Source organism: Copadichromis virginalis, linkage group LG22, assembly GCF_057382275.1.
Source record: "Copadichromis virginalis isolate Kocher_CV1m ecotype Utaka linkage group LG22, C_Virginalis_male_GT1.1, whole genome shotgun sequence".
Taxonomy (NCBI): domain Eukaryota; kingdom Metazoa; phylum Chordata; class Actinopteri; order Cichliformes; family Cichlidae; genus Copadichromis; species Copadichromis virginalis.
Genome location: NC_140638.1, coordinates 32,514,759 through 32,538,254, shown reverse-complemented (window position 1 = coordinate 32,538,254; position 23,496 = coordinate 32,514,759). Strand labels below are relative to the sequence as shown.

The 23,496-nt window shown below is 41.8% G+C and overlaps 2 protein-coding genes across 2 annotated transcripts; one reads left to right on the top strand and one right to left on the bottom strand.

Moving 5' to 3' along the window:
- Positions 1-1,202: 1,202 nt before the first annotated feature.
- ube2ql1 (ubiquitin conjugating enzyme E2 QL1) lies at positions 1,203-17,912 on the bottom strand. The gene is made up of 3 exons (XM_085445953.1): positions 17,665-17,912; positions 15,972-16,935; positions 1,203-4,664 (listed from the first exon to the last, which is right to left on the bottom strand). The coding sequence occupies exons 2-3, from the start codon at positions 16,716-16,718 to the stop codon at positions 4,533-4,535; spliced, it is 879 nt and encodes a 292-aa protein (XP_085302079.1). The 5' UTR covers positions 16,719-16,935; positions 17,665-17,912; the 3' UTR covers positions 1,203-4,532.
- Positions 17,913-20,338: 2,426 nt separating this feature from the next.
- Positions 20,339-23,206, top strand: med10 (mediator complex subunit 10). Its single transcript, XM_085446629.1, has 4 exons — positions 20,339-20,640; positions 20,724-20,807; positions 21,983-22,085; positions 22,494-23,206. Exons 1-4 carry the CDS (start codon positions 20,519-20,521, stop codon positions 22,587-22,589), a joined length of 405 nt encoding a protein of 134 aa, XP_085302755.1. The 5' UTR covers positions 20,339-20,518; the 3' UTR covers positions 22,590-23,206.
- The last annotated feature ends 290 nt before the right edge of the window (positions 23,207-23,496 follow it).

Genomic DNA, 23,496 nt, shown 5'->3' with positions numbered 1-23,496 from the left:
CGCCAACCAATTTTCAGATGCAGCAGAAAGAAACATCTTCCTGCTGCATCTGGTACCGAAGCTAGCTAGCAAGCTAACAGTGACAAGCCTGTTTTCTGTTATTGAAGGTACAACCACACATTACACTGGGTTGGGTGTTTTTGTATTAAAATTATCATCTTCATTGTGGACAAAGTGAGCATCATGTGCAGTTAAAGGCTTGGCAAGTTGCAAATTTTCCCGAAAATCAACTAACTAGCATGACAGTCAAAGTTCTGGTAATTGCAAAATTTGCTATGTTTGATTTGAAGCTCTACATAGTCAAAATACACCATACATGGTGTCGTACATAAAAAAATCTACTGAAATAAGTATCTGAATTGAAATACACCATGAATATTTATATAAAATTTGTGGAATAAATATTTTGAAAAAGAGTTGAAATCAGCTAAAATGAGTAACATTTCCTGTTTGTTTGAACTAGTTGTGCTGTATTAGTTATTGATTATTGCAATAGATCAGCTGTTTTACATGGGGTTTTAACTCACTCCTTTTAATTAATGTCTTTGCTCTGCTTAGCTGTGCTTTCTACGTTCTTTGTAAGAGAAAGTAAACGTGAACACACCAAAGATAGGAATGCTATTATTTTATCACTGCTAAGAAAACGTGGCTGCACAGCTACGATAGGTAGAGTACAAGAGGTCAAACCCAGGCAGCAAAATTGTAATGATAAGCGAATTAGGTCTGATTTTACGGTTAATTTGAATTTGGCTAACACTTCTGCTTTATGGTCTTACTGTCATAAGCCCAGAAGTGCAATTTCTGATCATTATCACAACTAATGATCAGGAATGAGATCCAGTGTAAAAAGTAAATAAATAAAAAGATTTTTTTAACCATCTCACCTTAAACAAACTTTGCACTGTCTTTAACACATCCATCTACAGATGTCCACTACCCGCCATATGCGGGTAACCACACTTGGCCATACAGAGGGAACACTGTGTCTAGGAACTAGCCGAGGAGACAAGGATGGGTGATTACAGTCTGTCCTTACCATGAATGTCAGCTGCAGTAAATGAAAGTAGGCCAATGCAGGGGCCAGGCTGAGGACACAGCAGATGGAAGTGTGTCTTTAGGATGTTTGAGAGCATAGCAGGGACATTAAGAAAGCTCCCAGATGTGACATTAGCTCAAAAAACAAACCAACAAATCAGCAGAGGTTGAATAAGCTGTAACTTTTATTGCACATTCCTGTTTGGTCTTGCAATGACCTTTCACCTTTTTGAACTTGTAAGACCTCGGTCTGGACTAAACACTCAAGTCAGAAGTGGGACGAAGTGACCCAGGGTAACTCATCACAGGTCAGATTCCCTTAAGAAGTTTGATTTGAAGCATAGGGAGGTCACACTGAGCTCCGATCTGTGACTCGTGGGACTTCAGATGTTTGTGTTGACTGCATTACCCACAAACCAAATCGCTGTTTAGAGAGCAGGATCAATGGGGAAAGGGACAGTAGTGACATCATGGAGGGCACCAGAAAGTATTCAAGGGAGCACCATGTCACTTTCTTGACTCCACTTTGACACACTCCCAAAAATACTCCCTTTATAATCTCGAGGCTTCACTGCCTTCTGTCCTTCTTTGCTGCCTGTACCCTCCACCCCAGCCCCCTCCCCAAATCTCTGATCACACAAATACATAGGCTATCATTCTTAGTAGGTTTTTTTTTTCTTCTCGTTTTCTTGTGACAGTACCTGCAACATGCTTCAAATCTTCATTTTGGCAAACCACAAATAAATTAAAACACAAACATTCATATAACACAATGTGACATTTTTAGGACGCTTAGAAAGAAAAGAAAAATACATACAGTACAGAACCAAAAAGAGAGAGAGAAAAAATATATACCAAGAAAAGAGAAGCATTTGCATTTTTTTGTTTTTTTCCCCATATTTTTCCTCACTTTTCTTGAAAAAAAAAAGAGATACAGCAGCTAGCTACCAATCACATCACATGCAGATATATTACAACATAATCAGTTCACCCAGTTAGTGTCTGCAAACTACCGATCTAAACTATATCACAAAAGTATTCTCTTGAAACCAGCAAACACTCAGCTGTTTGAGATATTTTGTCATAATAATTCAGTTTACAGTTTTCTCTGCTGACAAAGCCGAGAGATCACTATACGACCGACCCTGAAATGACTAGCCAAATTCAAAAGAGGACTAACGCGCTTTCGTACATGATCACATACCAGATGGTGATGGTGATGTTTCTGTTTCTTTATTAAATTTTTTTTTTCATGATGGGAGTGTGACACACATATGTGCTCACACGTGCACTCAAACCCAGACTTGCTGTCGACCGCGACTCGAAGGGAGCGTCGGGACGAGATATGACCTGATCCGAATCGCAGATGGCTCTGCGATTTTTGAAAATCCCATGGTCGAGGACCGCTGAGCTGGGAGCTGGCTCCAGTACCCCTCACCTGCCTGCCTTCACCTTGCCAAACCCCCATCCCTCCAAAAATTAAGGCAGGAGAAGAAAATGACAAAATGTCAGAGCCGAGCGGGAGCTCTGACATCGTCCATCCATGTGCCCTCGCGGTCTCCTCTAATGACGCTCTGCTGAAATGTCAGACCAATTAGCAGCCTTCCCTCTGACATTTAACTGGCGGCAAGCAAAACAAACAGAGCTCACTGGACAGAATGGAGAGATAGCTAGTCTGCGGCTAGCGGGCCCCCTCAGCTGATTGAGACCGACGCTGTTGCAGCCGTACAGTTAACAGTAGATATATACTAAGTCCTTTTAAAAAGGTTGGAGCTCTATGCCTCTTAAGTAATCACGGCCGTCTTCGGACATTTTCAATCCACCTGACATTTCCAAGAAGCAGGCGGCGGTGATCAAAGCTCTCGCGATTGCCTCCCATCCCTCTGTTCTCCTGCCTTCGGTCTCTTGCTTTCAGCAGACATCAATCCGGCGGGCTCTCAATTTAAAGCACCACCCCAGCACGCCATCCTGTCTGTCTTCATTTCTAGGTGTTACCGCCGAAGGCCGCAGGTGTACGCTCCAAGTGTGTGAGCTGTGCAAAACGTCTGGGCGAGGCAAAGCGTATTTTCTGCCGACCTTTTCTCCATCGCGTGAATCCAATAGAGAGACGAGGCTGTGTGCGCGCAGATATTTGGTCACAGCTACACGCGTGTTTTACGCTAATAACAATCGGGAGCTGACGTCGACGGCGGGACAAGAAGGCAGGTAATCTAGCAAAAAGCCAGCACTCCCTTCAAGTCTTAGTGTCATTCACAGTAAATCATATTTTTCTCTGTTAAGTGTTGTCTCCCTTACTCAAACGCGCACACATACACACACGTACTGAGGTCTAGCCTTCAGCTGTACCATCTGGTATCTAAATCGCGAGAATTATAGTCTTCATTCTTCTCCTAAACACACACACACACACACACACACACACACACACACACACTAACAAGAACATGAGAGAGAGAGAGGTGACTGAGTGTCATTCTATTTATCATACATACAGTAGTTACTGCATAAAGCAGCATGTGACTCTTTTTCTCCATTAAAAATCAATATCCATCTACGCAACAGTGAGCTCTAAATTTAGCCACAAGAGATGGAGAGAAGGAAACAAAGCGAGCTAAAGAAAGAAACAGATAGAGAGAGCGAGAGAGAAAGAGAGAGCACAGCTCCATGTAAATTACAATCTTCATGTTGCGTTGAACTGTGAGCAACGGCACAGTCAAAAGAAAGGGGAAATGAAGGTGCGAATGAGTGAGTTTAAACGTCAGTGCGCTGCCCTTCTATAAAACATTAACAGCTTCATTTATATGTAAATGACCCGACAGCTACAGAGAGAGAGATGGCGGGACGTAATGCCAGTTCAAGAGAAGAAAGGAATGAGGGATGGAAAAGGGAGGGGAGAATGGGGGCGGGATTGCAAGGACAGGAGAGGGAGATGAGTCTCCTTCATTCAGTAGTCTTTCACATGGGTGGAAAAGTCCACACTGTCCGATTTGTCCCACTGCACATGCATGCGTGTGCATTTCAAAAAAGAAAAAAAATCCACCCACAGTAGAGCACACTCCGATGCACGTGCACACACTCCCAGCGGATGTCCAATGCAGCGACACACACACACACACACACACACACACACACACACACACACACACACACACACACACACACACACTCGCAAGCAAACACTGCCCTCTCAGGTCTTTCCTAAACAGGGGAAAGAATCCCTGGGTGAGAGGGAGGTGAAGCAAAAGTTGTTTTCTAGGTGTAGGTGGAGTGACGGCGATGAATGGATGTCAGCTCTTCTGGAGATGGTGATCAAAATCCAAAATAACAAAAATAATTAAATAACACATAAAACCAGAAAAATAAAATAAAATCTTGAGTGAAACAGCAAAAGGTGAAAATGAGAGATTGTTGAGTTAGCGTGGTGTGTCGTTTTGCGTGTCGGGGCTAGCTGGGTTTGTCCGGCTAGCGCGGGGGTCGGAGGGACGGTGCCGGGGCATTCAGCCGTCAGAGACGGGCGGAGACACCCAGCCGTACTTCTCGTGGGTCTTCACCAGGGATTTGAAGGTAGCCTCGGCTTCCTTGCGGCTGAAAGCTTTCTTAGATTTTCCGGCTTTCCTACATATACGGCCCTGCGACAGATAAAGAAACAAAGGAAAAGGAAAGGGTGGGGGACAAGGTTAGCTCCATGTGTAAAAGATTAGTAAAATACAGAAGCAATTAAACAGCCGACTAATGAGGAGTCTGAACACATGACGTTTGTCGTTTCAGGCATGATGGACACAGACATTAGTGTTGTGTAATTTAATTTCAGTGAGCGACACCATGATAGTGGTGTAGCAAAACTTTAAATTGTCTTGGTATTAGAGCTGGGGGGAAAAAAACTTGATATAGCATAATAACACAGTATTTTGTGTGGCTATTTTGTATACTGAGACACCAAATATCGACATTTTAATAAATAAATGAAAATATGCTGGGAACACTACTAACAAGGGCTCATGTCATGCACCAAATTTAAATAAAATTAACTGAAAAAGCATCCAAACGGGACACACTTAGCTTAAACATTACCTCCTAGTTTAGAGCTAATTGCTCAGTCACACAAGTAAAACAGGAAAGCAACATTATTGAAAAAAAAAAACAAACCAAACAAAAACCAAAAATAGCAAACCGGTGGCTACTGGTGATTTTATTGAACATTTTCACATTTTGGTATCAGTTGCAGCTTCAAGTAAATGGTTGCCTAGAGCTTGAGGGTGTTGCACACTTATGACCACTTTTGATCTCAGGCGATTGCAGAGGTCATCTGATTGGAAACAACCATTCTGCAATCAGTTGACTTGGAGTGACTACAATTACCCTCTGAGAGACTGTCAAAGGTTTGCAAATAATTGCTGTCTGATTTTCAAATGCAGACAGATAGCCAACGTGTTGCCATCAGTCTGAATGAGTCTTTGTCAATAAGCACAACCGAGGGGACTTGAGTAGCTGTTACCTCATTGTATTCTGTCTATATTCCTATAGAACAGATGGTTGCTCAGTGCAAATGTAACAAGTCCATGTAGACAGCAACAGATGTGATTTTCAACAATTTATGGAAACATTTGATGTGTCTGTGAAGGTTCTCAGTCATCCAGGTCATCGTAGTCAAAGGAGCTTGCAAAGAAAAGCGTCTGGACTTCTTTAAGTTACTTGAAGACGTTTCACCTCTCATCCGAGAAGCTTCTTCAGTTCTAAGGTCAAATGGTGGAGAGTCCCAGATTTAAACCTAGTGGGAGTATCCCCCCACAAAGGGACAAAAGGACCCCCTGATAATCCTCTAATCGCCTGAGACAAGGCGAAACTCTGGCTGATTGGGACCCACACCCAGTTTCACACCTTGGCTCAGGCGATTAGAGGATCATCAGGGGGTCCTTTTGTCCCTTTGTGGGGGGATACTCCCACTAGGTTTAAATCTGGGACTCTCCACCATTTGACCTTAGAACTGAAGAAGCTTCTCAGATGAGAGGTGAAACGTCTTCAAGCAACTTAAAGAAGTCCAGATGCTTTTCTTTGCAAGCTCCTTAAACATTTGATGTGTTTTACTGACAGTGTTGGTATGCACGTCTGTCGCATTTTATATCAAAAAACTCAAATAACTTATTGGACAAAACAGATATTAAAACAACTACATATTTTGAACCCAAATCACAACATTTTCCTAAATCTAATCAAGCAGTTTTTTATGCCTACATGTTACCAACATGTGAAACCTAATTTAATCAATAAATGAAGGCAAAGTTGTGACTTCACCATTCCTCTAATTAAAGTAACTCAACGGAAGAGGATTTGGGCCTCTGGGAAAAACAAAGAAAAGTGGGCACATCTTTTTTTTTCTTTTCCAGAATTCTGAGATTAAAGTCAGAAAAAAGGGTCAAATTCTGAATTCGGACTTTTTTCTCAGAATTCTGGAAAAGAAGAAAAAAAAGACATGCCAACTTTGTTTTTTTCCCCATGGTCCTAATCCTCTCCCGTGTAACTCTGCCTTTGGCGCTCTTCAAAAGAAAACTACTGTGTATCTCTGTGATGCCAGCAGCAGTATTTCCTGTCACAGAATGAGAACATTAATATACAAGATATATGGGCCATATTTTAGCCATAATTGTGAACAGAAACAGGCTTGCTGCTGTTTTGTTTGATATTTTATATTAAACTAAGCTGCAGCCTCACACTGTATTTAACGTGTTCGTGTTATTTTGTGTCCCGTTTCACACTCAATGCCAAAAAGTAAATATTTATTGGTACCTGCCAAGATGTGCTTCTGATATTATTTTGTCATAAATGTAGACTATTAAAAAGGTGTGTCTTCAGATGTAAAGAAATTATAAATTTGGCAGTGTGGTGATTTTTTTAAATAGCGATATTGATTTACAAGCTGCTGGCAAAGGTTGCACTCATGTATTCACTTTCTGATGGCTAAAGTGCAGCCTCTGCCAAAGACACTACTTTCATGCAGTACATTTGTTTGACTGGCTCTCTGTCTAGAGGAAACACCCAAATTATGAATTCCTTTTCACTAAATTGGATAGATCCAGAGCTATAAAGCTATTGATTAGACGTCAGCCATGATCTAAATCTAGGATCTTTGCCATTAGGTGGCAAATCTATTTTTTTCCCGCAGTATAAAACTTACGGAGACAGAGGCTTTCTTCTTTCAATGTATTTTGATAGCTGCTATTTTTTTAAATAAAATATTTTCATGTTCTTTTTTTATGACAAAAGTTCTACATTACATTTTTAATAAGCATGCGCAAGCCAAGTGTAGTGCCACAAAACCAGCCTTGATGACACTGACGATAAAATTCAGAAGATTGTTGTAACATAATAGACATTTACATATTTTTTTTGACAAAGTTAAAAGAAAAAAATGATTTAAAGCTAAAAGATTTTCAGTTTATGATGACAGAAAATTTAAAAAAGCCGCGATTAGCAGAATGCAACAGTTTAATATGTCAGCAAACTAAACTCAACATCTAATAAATAATACACATAGGAAAAAAAGGACTTTTAGGAATATCAACAAAAATCTATGTGAAAACTGACGTAAACCTTTCAGTTTATTTCCCTCCAGCTGTTTGTGGTATTATCGCAAGTCCAATTCATTGCAGATGAAAAAATCCTTGATTTATGGTATAATTTTTGCCTGTGCACATTCATTTTGATTTTTAAAAAGCAGAATATAATTTTGCAAAACTTCAAAAGGAAGCACATATCAATACTTTGTGGTCTGAATATTCAACGTCAGATCAAAAGGTTCATAATTGTCAGCAATCTTGTCAAACGTTTTATGAAAACAGTTTTTTGAAATCTTTCCAAACCATACACAGAAAGACAGAAACGCAGCCCACACATGCACATGGATGAAGTTGATGGTGAATGCACAGCCGCAGGAGGGATGTTGACAAGACAGATAGTCTGAAAGCAGGTTGACCAACAACAGATCAATGTTTAAAGGCGTGCAAAAAAAAAGCTTTTAAGACGTCAGGTTCAATCAGAAGTAAAAATACACCCTCTGGTACTCGGAGAAATGAGGAGATAAGTGAGGAGCAGAAGCACCTATGGCACTAAATGATGAAAAAGTGTGTATATACGTCAGAAGAGCCATTTAACTGCCTCGTGCACAATGAAAAGCACTGTGATATCTGACTTAAGGATTTTCACCAGGCACCATGCTGCTGAGGCCCTTCCTCCTTCACACGACTAATAATAAATGTGTGTGTGTGTGTGTGTGTGTGTGTGTGTGTGTGTGTGTGTGTGTGTGTGTGTGTGTGTGTGTGTGTAAGGGAGGATATGGAGGAAAGAAGAGTAGGCGTCAACTGAAATGATAAAGCTGCCTTTTCTGTTACTGGCAGTAAGTCTTCCCTGAAGAAAGCTGTGTAGGAGGATGAATGGAAAAAGAAACAACTCACTTAATGCTGAAAAACAAATATATAGGGAGACATTCAATGCCATGACACCACAGCCTGGACAAAGGTGTGACTCATACCAGTGTCACTAGCTTTTTTTTTAATATAATACAATCACCTGAGAAACACGGGAGAACCACAAATTTGACTGCACAGTGGCTCTATGTACACTGGTCAAACTGTAGGTTAAATTTTGTGGTGATTCACAGGAAAATACTGGGTACTCTACACACTATGACACACTGCACCACTTCCCTTTACCCGTAGCATTGTTCTTGGCAGGGAGGCACCGAGGCTTTCCACTGAAACCAATACTAACACAATTCCCTCACTTGGTGAGCGCCTCTGAATGCTGCAGTGCAGTGCAGAAAAATTATACACCCATAGCCGGAACATTAATCCGTCAGGTATACTACGCTTCTGTGGAGTCAGTTTTCTGCAGTTAAGGACGGTTGTCATTGTTGTAGGAACATGACATCTGAGAGCCTGAACAAAGTGGCCGTTATCTTTTTTTTCAGTATTCCTTTTTCAGTCTGCTGCTTAATTGAATAGTTTTGGGAATTGGGCTCGTTTGAGTTCTTTCCAAGAGTAAAAAAAGAAGATTAATACTTCTCTGCATACAGTTTGTGAAGCAACAGCTAGTGGCTAGCTAGTTTAGCTTAGCACAAACACTGAAACATGCTAACATGCATCTTTAAGACCTCAGAAACTCACCAATTATCTTCCTTTTAATTGGTACAAAACATTAATAGCAGGGGTGTCAAACATAAAGCCCGGAGGCAGAATCAGCCTGGTGAGCACTCCAATCCAGCCCAGTGGACAGCTTAAGAAAATGTGACGTGCATAGATTTTTGAAATTGTATTTTCTTGCCCACCCAACCCCGTTGCCAGTCATACTACACAACATATAAACAATAAAAATATATTATAAATGTGAATATAATAACTACAGGACAGTCTGAGCAATAAATTACCAGAAGTTAGAAGTTAGTACTTGCAATAAACAGTCATTTTTGTTAGGGAATATGTTAGGAGTTGGGCCATACTATGCCAACACTTCATAGTAATTTACCTACACAAACACACACAAACCCTCTATGAGTTGCTTCAGTTAATATGAGTTACATGATTAGTACTTGTGGTGCTTTTTTAACTTGTGTTAGGGGCGATCGTGGCTCAAGAGTTGGGAGTTCGCCTTGTAATCTGAAGGTTGCAGGTTCGAGCCCCGGCTTGGACAGTCTCGGTCGTTGTGTCCTTGGGCAAGACACTTCACCCGTTGCCTACTGGTGGTGGTCAGAGGGCCCGGTGGCGCCAGTGTCCGGCAGCCTCGCCTCTGTCAGTGCGCCCCAGGGTGGCTGTGGCTACAATGTAGCTTGCCATCACCAGTGTGTGAATGTGTGTGTGAATGGGTGGATGACTGGATATGTAAAGCGCTTTGGGGTCCTTAGGGACTAGTAAAGCGCTATATAAAATACAGGCCATTTACCATTTGTGTGTTAGCAAAAAACATTGAGAAAGATAAGCATTCATTTTTGGAGCTTGCATTCGACATCGTGTTCCCATGTAGCACCGTCTTACTCAAGGAGCCAAAAGATATCAGGTCGTGCTACTTTTTCTGCCTCATCACCAGCATTTAAATTTAAAGGGGACCTAATGGACCTTTGGAACCTGTGAAAACAGTCATGTCCTTAAACAAGATGCTGAATTTAGGACTACACTTCTAAATTGCAAATCCAACATTAATTCTCAGCTCCCCTGACATCTGGTGAACCGTAACCGTGCGCCATGCATACTTGCTCGGCTATTCTGGGTCAATAAAGAATAGCTAAAAGGAGGTGAGGTGGTAATGCTGAATGATCTGGAGATTAGGGTTAGAGTTTCCATTCATGTAGCAACAGTGGCCTCATTTCACTGCGAGGCTTAGCGACACTCACTCTGCCTCTACGTTTGTCACTCTGTCTCTCCAGCAAACACGTTTAAAAAAACCTCGTCCGATTACTTTCATCAGTCTTGACATCGATCCCAATTAGAAATGTCCATTATGACAAGTCATTTAATCTCATATTGAAACACTTGAAATGAAGTCAGACAGCTGGAACCAAGGAGAATGCGGCTGATCTCATCTGAAGATTGAAGACAATCGTGAGTTTTAAAGCTGATTAGTGCTTTGGTAGAAGAAACTTTACCATCACGGTGAATTTTTTTTCATTCCACTTGTTTTGAAGAACTGAATGCATGACTCACCGGGTGACTCACTCAGATGAGATATTATACGCAATGTTGCCTTGGGATTTGTTTTCTGTTTCTCTTTTACTAAAAAACACACTTTAAAGGACATTCTCTTCTTTTCTCAGACAATGGATCAACACATCCTTTAAAATGTAAAACAAACCAACAGGGTTTCACCTGATCAGCTCTCCCTGAAACCTGCTCAGCTTCCCTTTGCTGCCAGAGGCCTGAACACAGATTACCCAGGCTGACAAGCACAAATAATGTTCCGGTTGGCTTCTGTCAGGGAGGTGAGAGGTGTTATTCTCTTTGAAATCACATGCAGACTCATTATCCATGCGTCCCGCCATATAGTTGCTGTCACCACATCAAAATGGCGGGTTACTTCCTTGGATGGATATGTTAAAGGAAACCGGCTATTGTTAAAGAGGTGAGATTACCATGGAGATCGATGGCAGAGCAGAAGCTATCCCAAAGTGAACTGATTGGCTTGGATGTTATGTGGAAGAATTTGTGAGCAAGTGAGCTGCTTTTGTGTGTCTGTGCGAGACGAAATAAAGAAAGTCTGCAGCCGCCAGCCTGAAATACTCAAAGCGCAAAGAGGAAGTCTGTGAATGGGAGACTGTGAAATGTACACTGGTGCACAAGCCTGTATTAAAGGTTTTTGACTCCAGTATGAAACGGAAATTGAGTATCAATTACCTCTATTGTGCTTGCAGTCATCTGGGAGAAAGTCACAGTGTGACACAGGCAACGATGGACGGAGAGAGGAAGTAAAGAAAAGTCAGCTCGTGAGAGAACCAGTGGGCAATCAAATGGGTGTGTGCCTGTCTGGGTGAGTGCCCCGGGCCTATGCAGCGCCATGTCAGTGTTTATCTATTTCAGCTAAGCACTCGCTCATTGAGAGAGACACACTTGTGTAGAGTGGCTGCCGCGTAATAGAGATCAGTCAATGGGCAGACCAGGGAAGGCCCCAGTGATGTTGGGAAGCAGCTTTGAGGCCTGGGGGGGGATTACATAACACAGACATGTGCTAAAAAGTGTTGGGATAAACAAATGGGGATCAGTGCCATCAACATCATCCTCAAAGGGGAGCCCAGTGGGACTGATGGCGAGGTCAGTAAAGGGTAAATGATTGCTAGTTTCACCAGTCTGGGTTCCTCAATCTGCACAGAATCACACACTACGTAATGCAGGCAGCAGTGGAAGAGCGCAAATCACAGAAGACGGGATGTTTTAAAGGGGAATTCCCCTGATTTTACACACAAAGTTACGCTTTGTCATCACGGCGATGATGACGGATTCTGTGAAAACAGCATTTTCAGATTCCAGAGGGCTAAACAAACAACCTGGCGATGTCACCTGTGCTATCTGAGGGTTGTATAAGCCTAACACGGACAGCGGAGTAAAATATCTCTTGCTTGGAGAGTTCTTTTTCATAAATTATACATTTTTGTAAAATCCTGTGGTTCCCACATCTCTAGTAAAATGACATTAACAGTGAAACCGTTGGAATAGTCCTTTAATCAAGGTCTGCAAGTGAAGACTCTTATCATTTATCAATTATGCTTCAGTCCAATTAATTAATTGTCCAACCTTGACTGATTTAGTTAAAATAATGCAGGTTAAAACTAAATTTGGCAGCAAAATAACCAATCCTCTTTTCAAGAGCATGGAAACTGTGTAAAGGTAAATCCTTCATTCAACTGAAAAACCAGGGTGAAAAATAACAAAGAAATTCTCTAAACTTTTAAAAATGTATCCAGTACGTATGACCAGTACTGTGACACCCCTTGTTCCCCTTGTTCCTTTTTATTTTGTTTCCAACGAGCCAGAATTTCTTATAAGTTTTTAAAGAGCTGTTGAGCAATAGTTCTCTAGGATTTCTGAAGTTCGTTTAAAGCTTTTCTTTGAACATCGGCCGCTTTTTTACTTATTTTCAGTCCACTTCTTATATCCGACCATTTTCAGAGGAATGTTTGTTTTTTTGTTTGTTAAGACATCTAACACTGGCCGATATAAATGCACCGTCGTTGTGTCTAGAACCAGTTTTAAATTGTGTCCTTAGGCACTTTGCTGCTATTAAAAACACAGCAATTTGTACCAATTTTTTTTAGTTAATGCTATTAAAAAATACCAATGGTAGCACAGATTGAGAGGCATAAAATGCTATTTTTGTACCAACAAGGTGATTCCCAAAGATCTATTAGCTGAAAACTTGACAAAGTTTGTATTGTCCTTAAAAAAACTTGTGAAAACTGCGTAAGTAGAGGACAAAAGAAGAAGTGACGGGCCTAAAAGACTATCTACAGCAGATGAACTGTATCTGAAAGTCATGTCCTTAGAAACTGGAAAAAAAAATCCAGCAAAGACCTGACACAGGACACGAGGATTCAATTCATCCATCTGCTCTTCACTGAAGCCTGGTCAGAAATGGTCCAAGTGGAAGGTTTAGGCTGTCTTGAGGTTTTTTAAAATGATACACAAAAACAGTTCTGAAAATCAGTGAGAGCAGGTCCTATGTTGGTTCAAATCATCATCAACATGTACAGAGGTCAGGAGAGACAACAATGAGTCTACAGCCATGTGTAATTGTGGAGGCTCTGTTGTGGTTTGGGGGCTGCATTTCAGTCAGTGTGTGTTGGGAATCTTGTCAAAATTGGTGGAATTATGAATGTGGAAAAGTCAAATGAGATTTTGATTTGCGTTGCAATGGCCAGGCTTTCATCTGATTGGCAGTGACTTCAGTTTTCAGCCTGACAATGACCCAAACACACTGCCAGTGCAGTATAAGTATACCTTGATAGACAATGGAACAAAATCAGGTGTTGGAGCATATGTGTTGTTGTCCAGATTACATCCTTTTTCAGGAAAGGTTAAACGTGCCTCCAATCCACGCCTGTAGGTGTAGTTGGTTAACACATTTGCCTTCCACGTAAAAGGCCCCCTTTTTAAATAATGGGAGGAAACACCCAAGAGGTCACAGGTTAGTGTACTACTCGTCCCAGTCCCAAGTCTTGATAAATGGCAGGGTTTCATCGGGAAATGCATTTGCCATAAAAACTGTGCTAAATCAAACATGCAAATCCATCGGCTGTAGGGACCACTTGGGAAATAAAGGAGCAGCTGAAAGGACAAGGCTTATTATACAACAAAAAAATAAGGAGGCCATGAACTGCAGAGGAGCTGACATCTTCACTTTAACCAAGAATGGGAAAACAACGGTTCACTGTCAAAACCACAGCAGTTGTTCTCCCCAGTTCCCAAACACTTACACAGCTTTAAAAGAAGACATGATGCAAAAACTTTTTCAAAACTTACTGCTTGCTTTAAAAAGAGACATATTTTAAAAAAAAAACCAAAGTTCTCTTTTTATTTTTGTGTGTGCTGCATTTGGTTTTTCTTTACATTTTGCACAGTGACCCAGAGAAAGAGAAAATTTGGTGGAACTGCAGATTTTCTTGCAAATTAAGAGTAAAGGCATGTCTGCTTTGAGAACTTGCAAGAGAATGGATTATAGTACTATCGGTATACTGCCTGAACTCTACTACACAAACAGCAACATATCATTTACAAAATTGGATGTCATTACAAAAACACCTATATTAAGCTCGATTTCCCCCCATCCCAGCTGGTGTGATGGTGTGTGCGTGTGTGTGTCTATGCTTCCTCACGTCTGCAGGTGGAGACACATGTATCTCTGTTGACTCTCAGCTCAGCACCGTGTCATTCGTGTATCCTCTAACACTAAAAATAGGGAGGAAGCTTCTAAACTGGCCTCATCACTGTTGTTACAGGGAACCGGTGGCCAAGGACAAATAAATATATCCTGTGTGTTTAGTTATTTATAGACACGTGTGCGTGTGTTCTGTCTGTCATGAGTAAGAGACCATTACACCTCTCTGAAAACTAGGACGGGGTACATGCGAGTGCCTGTGGAGATGTACAAAAGAGGAGAAGACACACACACACACACACACACACACACACACACACACACACACACACACAGGAATAATTAATCAATATTGTTTCCATTAGCAAGCCAGATAAGGATGACACTGCACCATAATTAGGAACTGCAGGCCTTTTTTTGACCTCACGACCTCTCTTCATGACAGATTCTAAATGACCACAAATGACTCAGGAATGACGTTTTGTTATGTCATCAAAAAGGGGTTAGGGCAGGCCAATGCAGTGACAGTTTACATAAGGTTTAATACATCAGCAATGCCCCACTGCTGATTCCAAAACAGCCCGAGTCAGCGAGAAGGGGGGGTAGAGTGTACAGATGAAAGAGCTGAAACGCATTAAAGAAAAAACCGAATCTTATCTGGGAGGAGAACAGAATATCTACTCAAACTAAACGGTTAGAGCAGGCAGATGCGTTTAGAGAAGCAGCCATTTCCGCTGGAATTGAAGAGCTGCTGCTGCGGTGCACTGAGGATGTAAAAAAAACCCCAGATTTGACAGGATTACATAATCCAGACACTCTAAGTCACTCAGGTCTACTAGGCAGGCAACCTGCCGTCTCTGTTTTGTTCATCCACTTATCTTCCTGCCCACCATCGCGAACGATAGATTAGAAAAGCCTAACAGGACTACAGAGTTGAGTTAGACCGCGTTAGAGCATGCAAAGAGACTTTTCCATCGCATGGGAGCGGGTCTTTGTTGTCAAAGGGTGCTATCACGGAGGTGATAAAAAAAAAAGGAAAAGGAAAAAGGGAGAGCACGGCGCAACTGCAGACGGAGAGCTGATGCATAAAGGAGAGACTGCGTGAAATGACCGCAGGAAAATCACATAAAGATGAATAATATTGACAATGAGGGGTTTGCTCACAGCAGAGAGGAGGGGTGTGAGGATCTAAGACATCACAGCCATGCATTGACAGAAAATGACAGAACATGCTATAAATAGGCCGGATGTAGAGAATGAACACTATTTTTAAATAGAATTATATTGTAGTTCGGTGGGATGTAGTTCCACGACGCAATTAAAAGACAAATGTGCTAATTCAGCAATCTTTGTGACAAACATGCCTCGAGAAGCTGAAGCGGAGGCTGTTTTACGTTAGAAAACAAAGAATGGCCAAGAACACAGATTTTAAACTCTCTCTAAGTCTAAAAGCTGCTGTACCTGCGTGTAAAAGTGCCACAATTACGCACGAAACATCAGCATCAGTAATAGTAATAGATCTGCTACAGATGGTTGATGATATTCCAAGCAAGGACCCTCACCCAGCAGCCCCTGCTTCTCCTCACCTGTCCTTTTACGAGGCTGGCAGCAAATTGTCTCATGACGGCCTCCACCGTGTAGGCACTGGACCATCCGCGGGGGGTCAACAGCTCCATGCATATGGCCCCGCCGTCCAGCACGTAGCCGTTCTCCAACCGGGGCGTCAGGACCCGCATGAACGGCGGCGAGAAGGGGAAATTATCGGGAAAGGTGACGTTGAGCAGTATGAACTCTGTGCTGGTCTCCTTCATGTCCTGCCACAGCGCCGAGTCCTTGTCCACCTGATGCAGCTTGACGTTCCAGTCGTACAGGTTGTCCTCCACCAGCTCCACCGTGATGAAGTTGTCTCCTAACCTCCTGATCTCCTGCAGCTCCTTCATCAGCCGTCGCGTCCGGACCTGGGTGCAGTGTTGCCGATGAGGCGGCAGCGGTGGTATCGAGGAGGCACTGGTAGCTTTACTGCCGCCTCCTCCTACGCCTCCTCCTCCTCCTCCACCGCCGCCACCACCTCCTCCCGTCTGCTGCTTTTCCTTCGCATCCTTGACCTGCTTATCCTTGCCGGACGGCTTGTCCTTGCCGTGCTGGTCCAGCTTCCTCGCTTTAATCTCCGGAGTGCTCAGGATGTTGGTCTCGTTGGCGGTCTGACAGTGTTTGCTGGTGTTGTTTTTCTGGTTTCCTTTGCTCCCCTTTAACGAGCCCTGGTGGTGCTTTGGGTCCTCGGTGTCTCGGTCGTGCAGACGGATCAGACCGATCTTTCGCAGTAGGGTGGCCATAATTTTTTTTACACACTCACGTTGCTCCGCCGATCCCCCCGCACAGGGGCGAGATTCACCCTTTCGATTGTGTTCCGGGCTAAAAGAGACGACCTTTATTGATGCCGATTATTAACCTTCTTATACCGCAATCCCCCCTCCTCCGTTCACTGCAGCCTCAGGATGAACACAACCGGGGGGAGCCTGTGCAGTTCTCTCCTCAGTGCTTCATCTTCGACTAAAATTTAAGAAAAACAGAGAGACAACAAATGAGTCCAGATGGACAATCGAATAAAACAGCTTTCCTCACACAGACCAGAGGAATCCAGTCATGTTTCCCACAAGTGGACGGACATCACGTCTGTGACTGCAGTTGTTCGGTGATAGGACGATGCGTTACGCAGAAGCACAGATGTGATCGTGTGGGATATTTTAAGAGAAAGCTGCATAGTATCCATATTACCATGTCAAAAGCAAGAGGCTGTATAAGGAAAATCAAAAAGCCGCAGAGAGCAGAGGTAGAAAGAAAAAACACGCCATTGCATTTCAAGGTTGCTATAACCTGATGTAATGGACACACTGGATCCCCACAGGACATGATATAGAATAGCGACTGTGGAAGATCAACACACACACACACACACACACACACACACACACACACACACACACACACACACACACATATAAGTAAATATATATATATATATATATATATATATATATATATATATATATATATATATATTTACGCACAAGCTGGTATAAACACTGTGGAATATGTTACCCCTCAGGCTAATTACCATGTCAACCAGATACAGGTCTCCATAAAGCCGAACCTGGGCACACTTAAAGTCCCGCACTATGCATAATAAAACGAATTTTCCTTTATGTGTGTACTCCTGCCCACAGACAAACCCGACACTGCACACACACACATACACACAAAAATTCAGCCTGTTCTTACCGTGGTCTGCTGAAATTTCCGTTTAATGTCCCGCTCTGTGTGCGTAAAAGAACGGAAGAAACAAAAATACCAAAAAAAGGAGAGAGGGTTATACCATCCAGCTGATCCGCTGTCTGCGAGAGCTGCAGCGAGGAGGAGAAGGAGAGCCTTTGATGTGTGTGTGTGTGTGTATGTGTGTGTGCAGCTGCGGTAGCTTCGGCTTTAATGCAGCCGAGGACGAGCCAGCCCCCGGTAATCCTTCTTCAGCCGGTCTGCTCTGCACCGGCGACGTTACATTTCAAAATAAAAGCCCAGCTTGAAGCAAACCGTGTGTGATCATGTATGAAGGGGTAAAGGCACCGTGTTCCAGCTGACGAGTGCCAGGTGCAACACAAGAAATCCGATGAACAACCTCGATTTCTTATAGTCCAGCTTATCTGCTTTTCATGGGGAATTCAAAAGCAAGGGAATAAGGTGTGTGTGTGTGTGTGTGTGTGTGTGTGTGTGTGGCAATCCGTTACAAAAATATAGGGTGGGGTTTGAGGACAGTTTTCAAGTTACTAAATATTCATATTTTTATTATTATATTCCAAATTTAGCCACTGTTATGCAATGCGCCGTATTTGTTATCACAATATTGCTTCTATTTTGATGGAAAATGGATTACTTCCTGGTTTATTCTGGCTAACTTGGTGTTGGTGCTGAGAGAGGAGAGGTTAAGGAGAAGGAAGATGCCAGGATGGTGTAACGCGCTGCGTCACTGGCCTTTACTTTCACTTTATGGATGCCTTTTGTCCCCAGCTAAGTCAGCGCCAGGGTACTTTTACTCTGGGTAAAATTGCCCTAAGCGGAGCTCAGTATTATTTCTGAGTGTAATCAGAGAAGACGAGAGTTTTTAAACAGCTTTCTTTCGCTGTCTTCCTTTTTTTGTGTGTGTGGAATATCTGGATCATGAGGTCATAGTGAGGTCAAGAAGATTCTTGTTCTTTCGCAAAAGTTTTAGGACCACAGATTCTGCATCGATTTGTTGAATGTGGTCAGATCTTTATGTAAGGGTTAGTTTTAGACAAACTGCCTGAGTGATCAGTGACAGCTGATTCTGGAAAAAATTAGTGAACCTCTGTGCTAATGATTTCTCCCAAGGCAACTTGAACTCAGGTGTTCCAGTTAGAAAGATGAGATGAGCTTTTTTGAGAAGCTCAAGTGTAAAATGAAATTAAAGACTATTACAGTGAAACAGAACAGAGCTGTTTTCAATGGTGTTAATGGTGTTGGGATCACTGTCTTCTTCTTCTTTTGGCTGCTCCCTTTAGGTGTCACCACAGAGGATCATGTGGCTCCATCTCACCTCATCCCAACCATCTTTTTTTTGTCACACCACCCCTCTGCATGTCCTCCTTCACTGAATCCACGAACCTCCTCTGTGGTTTTCCTCTTTTCCTCTTGCCTGGCAGCTCCATATTCAACATCCGTTCTCCAGTATATCCACAGTCCTTCCTCTGCACATGACAAAACCATGTCAGTTTTCCAAAGAAAATTATCCCCTATTATCCCCAGTTCCACTATTGGGATCACTGTGAGGAGTCAGAAGTATGAATTTTATAGGTGCATCATAAATGAAGACATTAAAAGACTTAATCGGCTTAAAAGAAAATCGTCTCAAACCACAGAATTTCTGTGACAATATTCCGTTTACAGATGAGACAAAAGTTTGTTTTTATTTGTTTGGAAAAAAATGCACAGCCCTTTGTTTGCATGGAAAAAAAACACCTACCCCAAAACCTCATCACCACTGTGACGCATAGCGGAGGTAGCATTGTGATTTGAACTGCTTTGCTATCTCAGGAAGATCTGCAAGAAGTAATAGCCATTTTTTAAATGCTTATTATGGGGCTAACACAAAGACACAGATAACTACTCACACCTACAGCAAAGTTCGAATCACTAACAAGCATGTTTTTGGAAGCAAGCTGGAGTACCCAGGGGAACACATGCATTCACAGGGACAGAAAGCTCCACACAGAAAGGCCCCAGCTGACTCCAGGAAAGGCTTGCTGTGAGGCAGCACTGCTAACTGCTGTGTCAGGCTATTTTACAGTGGAATAGAATGCACAAAATTGAGTGTGAGTCTTTCTTACCATTAAGGAACTCTCCTATGCAGTAACAGGAAATGTTTTAAGAGTTTGTTGTTCCTAAAGACGGTTCTCTGTTATTAAAGTAGTGAGCTAAATTGCTTTTTCCAGCCTGTGCTGTGAATACTAAGTCATATATATGTAGATTGATTTGATTATTATTATTTATTTACTTTGTATTTTTGGATACCTGGGATTTTGGTATGTTTGCCTGAATATAAAGTACTTTGGGTCAGCTATTGTTGTTTTAAAAAAGGTGCATCTTTTTTGTTACTTTCAGTACCAGAATGATATGACACAGCAAAAGTACACCTGATTATTTGAGAAAATCTACAGCAATTTCAGTATACACTGAGCTGGGCAGGTACAGTATGAACAGAGGACATTAAACATCACAGAATACACAGCACTACATGCACCGAGTAAATGTTGTGTTTACCTAGTAGTGTATAAACTGTTTAAACTCCACTAAGATAATTCATCTGGTTTTCCTCGACAAAGAAGCTAGTCTCGCGACACTTTGACGCTTTGAGCGTCATTAAACGACAGTCTGCCATTGGTTGTTACCTAGGTAACGGAGCAATAGCCGCAGCGATTGGCTGAAATACAGCCGTAAAGCACTTCAGCGTTGAGGATGTTGTAGAGTTGTAGCTAACAGTAAACAGAGGTTATCTAATAAAGACAGTAATTTAAGCGGAGGCATTTTATGTGACATTTTGGTGGTTTGGTAACGATTAATTACAATGGCGGAAAAGTTCGATAACCTCGAAGAACACCTGGAGAAGTTTATCGAGAATATTCGACAGCTGGGAATCATCGTGAGCGACTTTCAGCCTAGCAGCCAGGCAGGACTCAACCAAAAACTGTGAGATGTGTTTCACTTTGCTGCTTCCACCGCTAAGATTTCGCAAATAAGCTGTTTACGTGTCCGGTCGTTTTTCTCTGCAGAAATTTCATGATATCTGGGCTCCAGGACATCGAGAAGTGCCGTCAGCAGCTTCATGAGATCAACGTACCCCTGGAGGTCTTTGAGTGAGTATAATGTGTGCCTATATTATTGTGTATGTCACCTTCTGTTACGTAAATATCTGTATTTTCGTTATATTTATGTTACTTACGGTGCAGTGCATACTAGGTGCCGACCACCGAGCTTTAATATCGCCGTTTTTGTAACTGGGCCAAACCCTATTTAAAAAGTCCTTGATTTTTAAAATGTAATCAATTGGTTGTATTTTGGTTTGCCTTACATGCTTCATATGAGTAATTCGTTATTGATGAGAGCCCCTTTTACATTCGGCATAATCTTTAAATTATTTTTTCAGACCCATTGCCACAGGTGTATAAAGTCAAGCACCAGCTGTGCAATCTGCCTTTACAAACATTTGTGAACAAATTTGTCATTCTCAATAGATAGATTAAACGTCTCCGTGGTCAAGCAGGTGCATGCAGGCCTTACATCAGCAAACACAATAACAAACATCAGGTGAATTGGTGTACAGCACTTAGCCACTGGACTCCACTGTAGCAGTGGAAACATGTTCTGTGGAACAAATCATGCTTCTTTCTTGCAGTCGTATAGACATCCTGATTTTGGTGAATGCCGGAAAAACAATACCCAGCCTGATTGTTTCGTGCCAATTGTAAAGTGTAGTGGAGGAGGGATAAGATTGTGCGGTTGTTTTTCTTGGATCGGCCTGGACCCCTTAGCTCAAGTGACAGGAAATCAAAGTGCTTCAGTTTACCAGCATATTGTGGACAATTCTCCATTTCCAGCTTTGTGAAATTTTTTGGAGAAGTCCCTTTTCTGTTCCAGCATGTCTGTGCCCCAGTGCACAAAGCCAGGCCCTCTCATCTAATATCCAAATCTGACACACTCCAAAATCCTGATGGAAGCCTTCCCAGAGGAATGGAAGCATCCATAGCTGCAAAGGGGCACCACCTCCATATTAATACCTGTGGATTTAGAATGAGATGTCATAAAAGCTCCTGTAGGTGTAATGTGTAGGTGGGCCAGTACCTTTGTCCTTATAGCGTTTCAGTTCTATGCATTTGTTTTGATGCCGCTCTAATAACGAGGAATTTTTGATTACTAAAGTAAATACATAAACAAAAACATCTCATTGCGTCATTAAAAATGTGTCACATTTATTTGGCAAGTTCCTGGAGTTTTATCAAAGAAGGCTGATATATTGTATTTGTATTTGCAGATACATTGACCAAGGTCGGAACCCTCAGCTGTACACAAAGGAGTGTCTGGAGAGAGCCTTGGCGAGGAACGAGCAGGTCAAAGGGAAGATAGACACTTTGACGGTAAGAGATAGTTCCAGGGGCAGTGAGATTCCTCGGCCAATGACTTTTCAAGAATAAGCAGAGTCATCAGCACGTTTCACTGATTAAACAAGTGTGTTTAGAGTGTTTTAAAGATAAAGGTCCCATTTCATTGTACAAACAACCCTGTACTTGTTATACTGCTGTCTGTTAAGGCAGCCTTGCTGATCGTGATAAAATGATATCCTTGGACAAAGTGCTTAAAAGATTTTTTTTTTCTGCTTCAGTAAAAACTCTGTCCCAGTTATTTGTTCACATAAAAAGACACGAGACAGATTTACTTTGGACAGTACTTGTTGGGTCGTAACTCACTAGTTATTCTTTATACATAAAGTATTTATACATCAACACTAAAGCAACTTCCACTGTCATATTTCTGTTTTATTACAGAAGTTCAAGAGCCTTTTGGTTTCCGAGCTCAGCAAAGTTTTTCCAGAGGAGATGGCCAAGTATAAGGCTATACATGGAGAAGATGCCCCCTCCTAGTGACTACTGTACCATGCCAACCCCCTCCTCCGACCTCCGACCTGTGACTGTTGAGATGAAAAGCCGGAGTGAAGATTTAACATGCAGGATGTGGCTGCCCGCATGAATGCTAATTGTTACTTTATGTATGATGTGATGCTGTCACCGATCCCGAAGGAGAGGGTGTAATTTTTGCTCGGCACCTTGATTCAGCCATTCCCCGTCCTTTCCTTACATTTAAACTTCACATTACAAATCAAAGGCAAGGGGAAAAGAATCAGTTGCTGCAAAGGTACACATTTATTCTCAAGCCTAATATTTTTCCAGGAAAAATAAACACACTTCCAAACCTCCTGCCTGACTCTGCTTTAGGGAATTTATCCCATCAGATGTACATATGGTCTATTTATACTCCAACTCTCTATGTTTTACAGTGCATCCTAAACGTTGTTCAACATCTCTTTGTACCACACACAGTTCATGATGATTTGTATTAAGCTCAGGTTTCTACTGGCCGTGATAACTGAATGCAAATGCAAGGTTATTCTATGCCTGATCACTTAGAATGGTCAGAAATGAGTCTGCTCTGTATTTGTAACTTTGTATAATAACATTTGTAAATAAATGATCCTTTTGGATTTTTCGTCTTTTGTCTGTTTTGTTAGTTTGAGACATTTTGGGTTATAATTTTGTAGAAAATGTTGGAGCAAATTATGTTTTTATCTTTGAAATAAAGCCATCTTTATTGATAAATTTAAGTGTCATGAATACATTTTTTTTTTTTAATTGAAATTTTCTCATTAATCTGTAATCAATCAGCTTTGTGGAATTTGTCTTAAAATCCTGGGACTGCAATAAAGTACTAAAATGTGAGCAATTGTGTCAGTGGGACACGTGTGTGCACCTGTTAAAGTATCAGTGACGTCTT

Excerpts from the sequence above, each read along its gene's own strand:
- ube2ql1 (XM_085445953.1), bottom strand. The coding sequence starts at position 16,718 with ATGGCCACCCTACTGCGAAAGATCGGTCTGATCCGTCTGCACGACCGA. Across the intron at positions 4,665-15,971 it reads CCAGCCTCGTAAAAGGACAG|GGCCGTATATGTAGGAAAGC; the intron begins GTGAGGAGAAGC and ends TATCTGTCGCAG.
- med10 (XM_085446629.1), top strand. The coding sequence starts at position 20,519 with ATGGCGGAAAAGTTCGATAACCTCGAAGAACACCTGGAGAAGTTTATC. Across the intron at positions 20,641-20,723 it reads GCAGGACTCAACCAAAAACT|AAATTTCATGATATCTGGGC; the intron begins GTGAGATGTGTT and ends TTTTCTCTGCAG. Across the intron at positions 20,808-21,982 it reads GTACCCCTGGAGGTCTTTGA|ATACATTGACCAAGGTCGGA; the intron begins GTGAGTATAATG and ends TTGTATTTGCAG.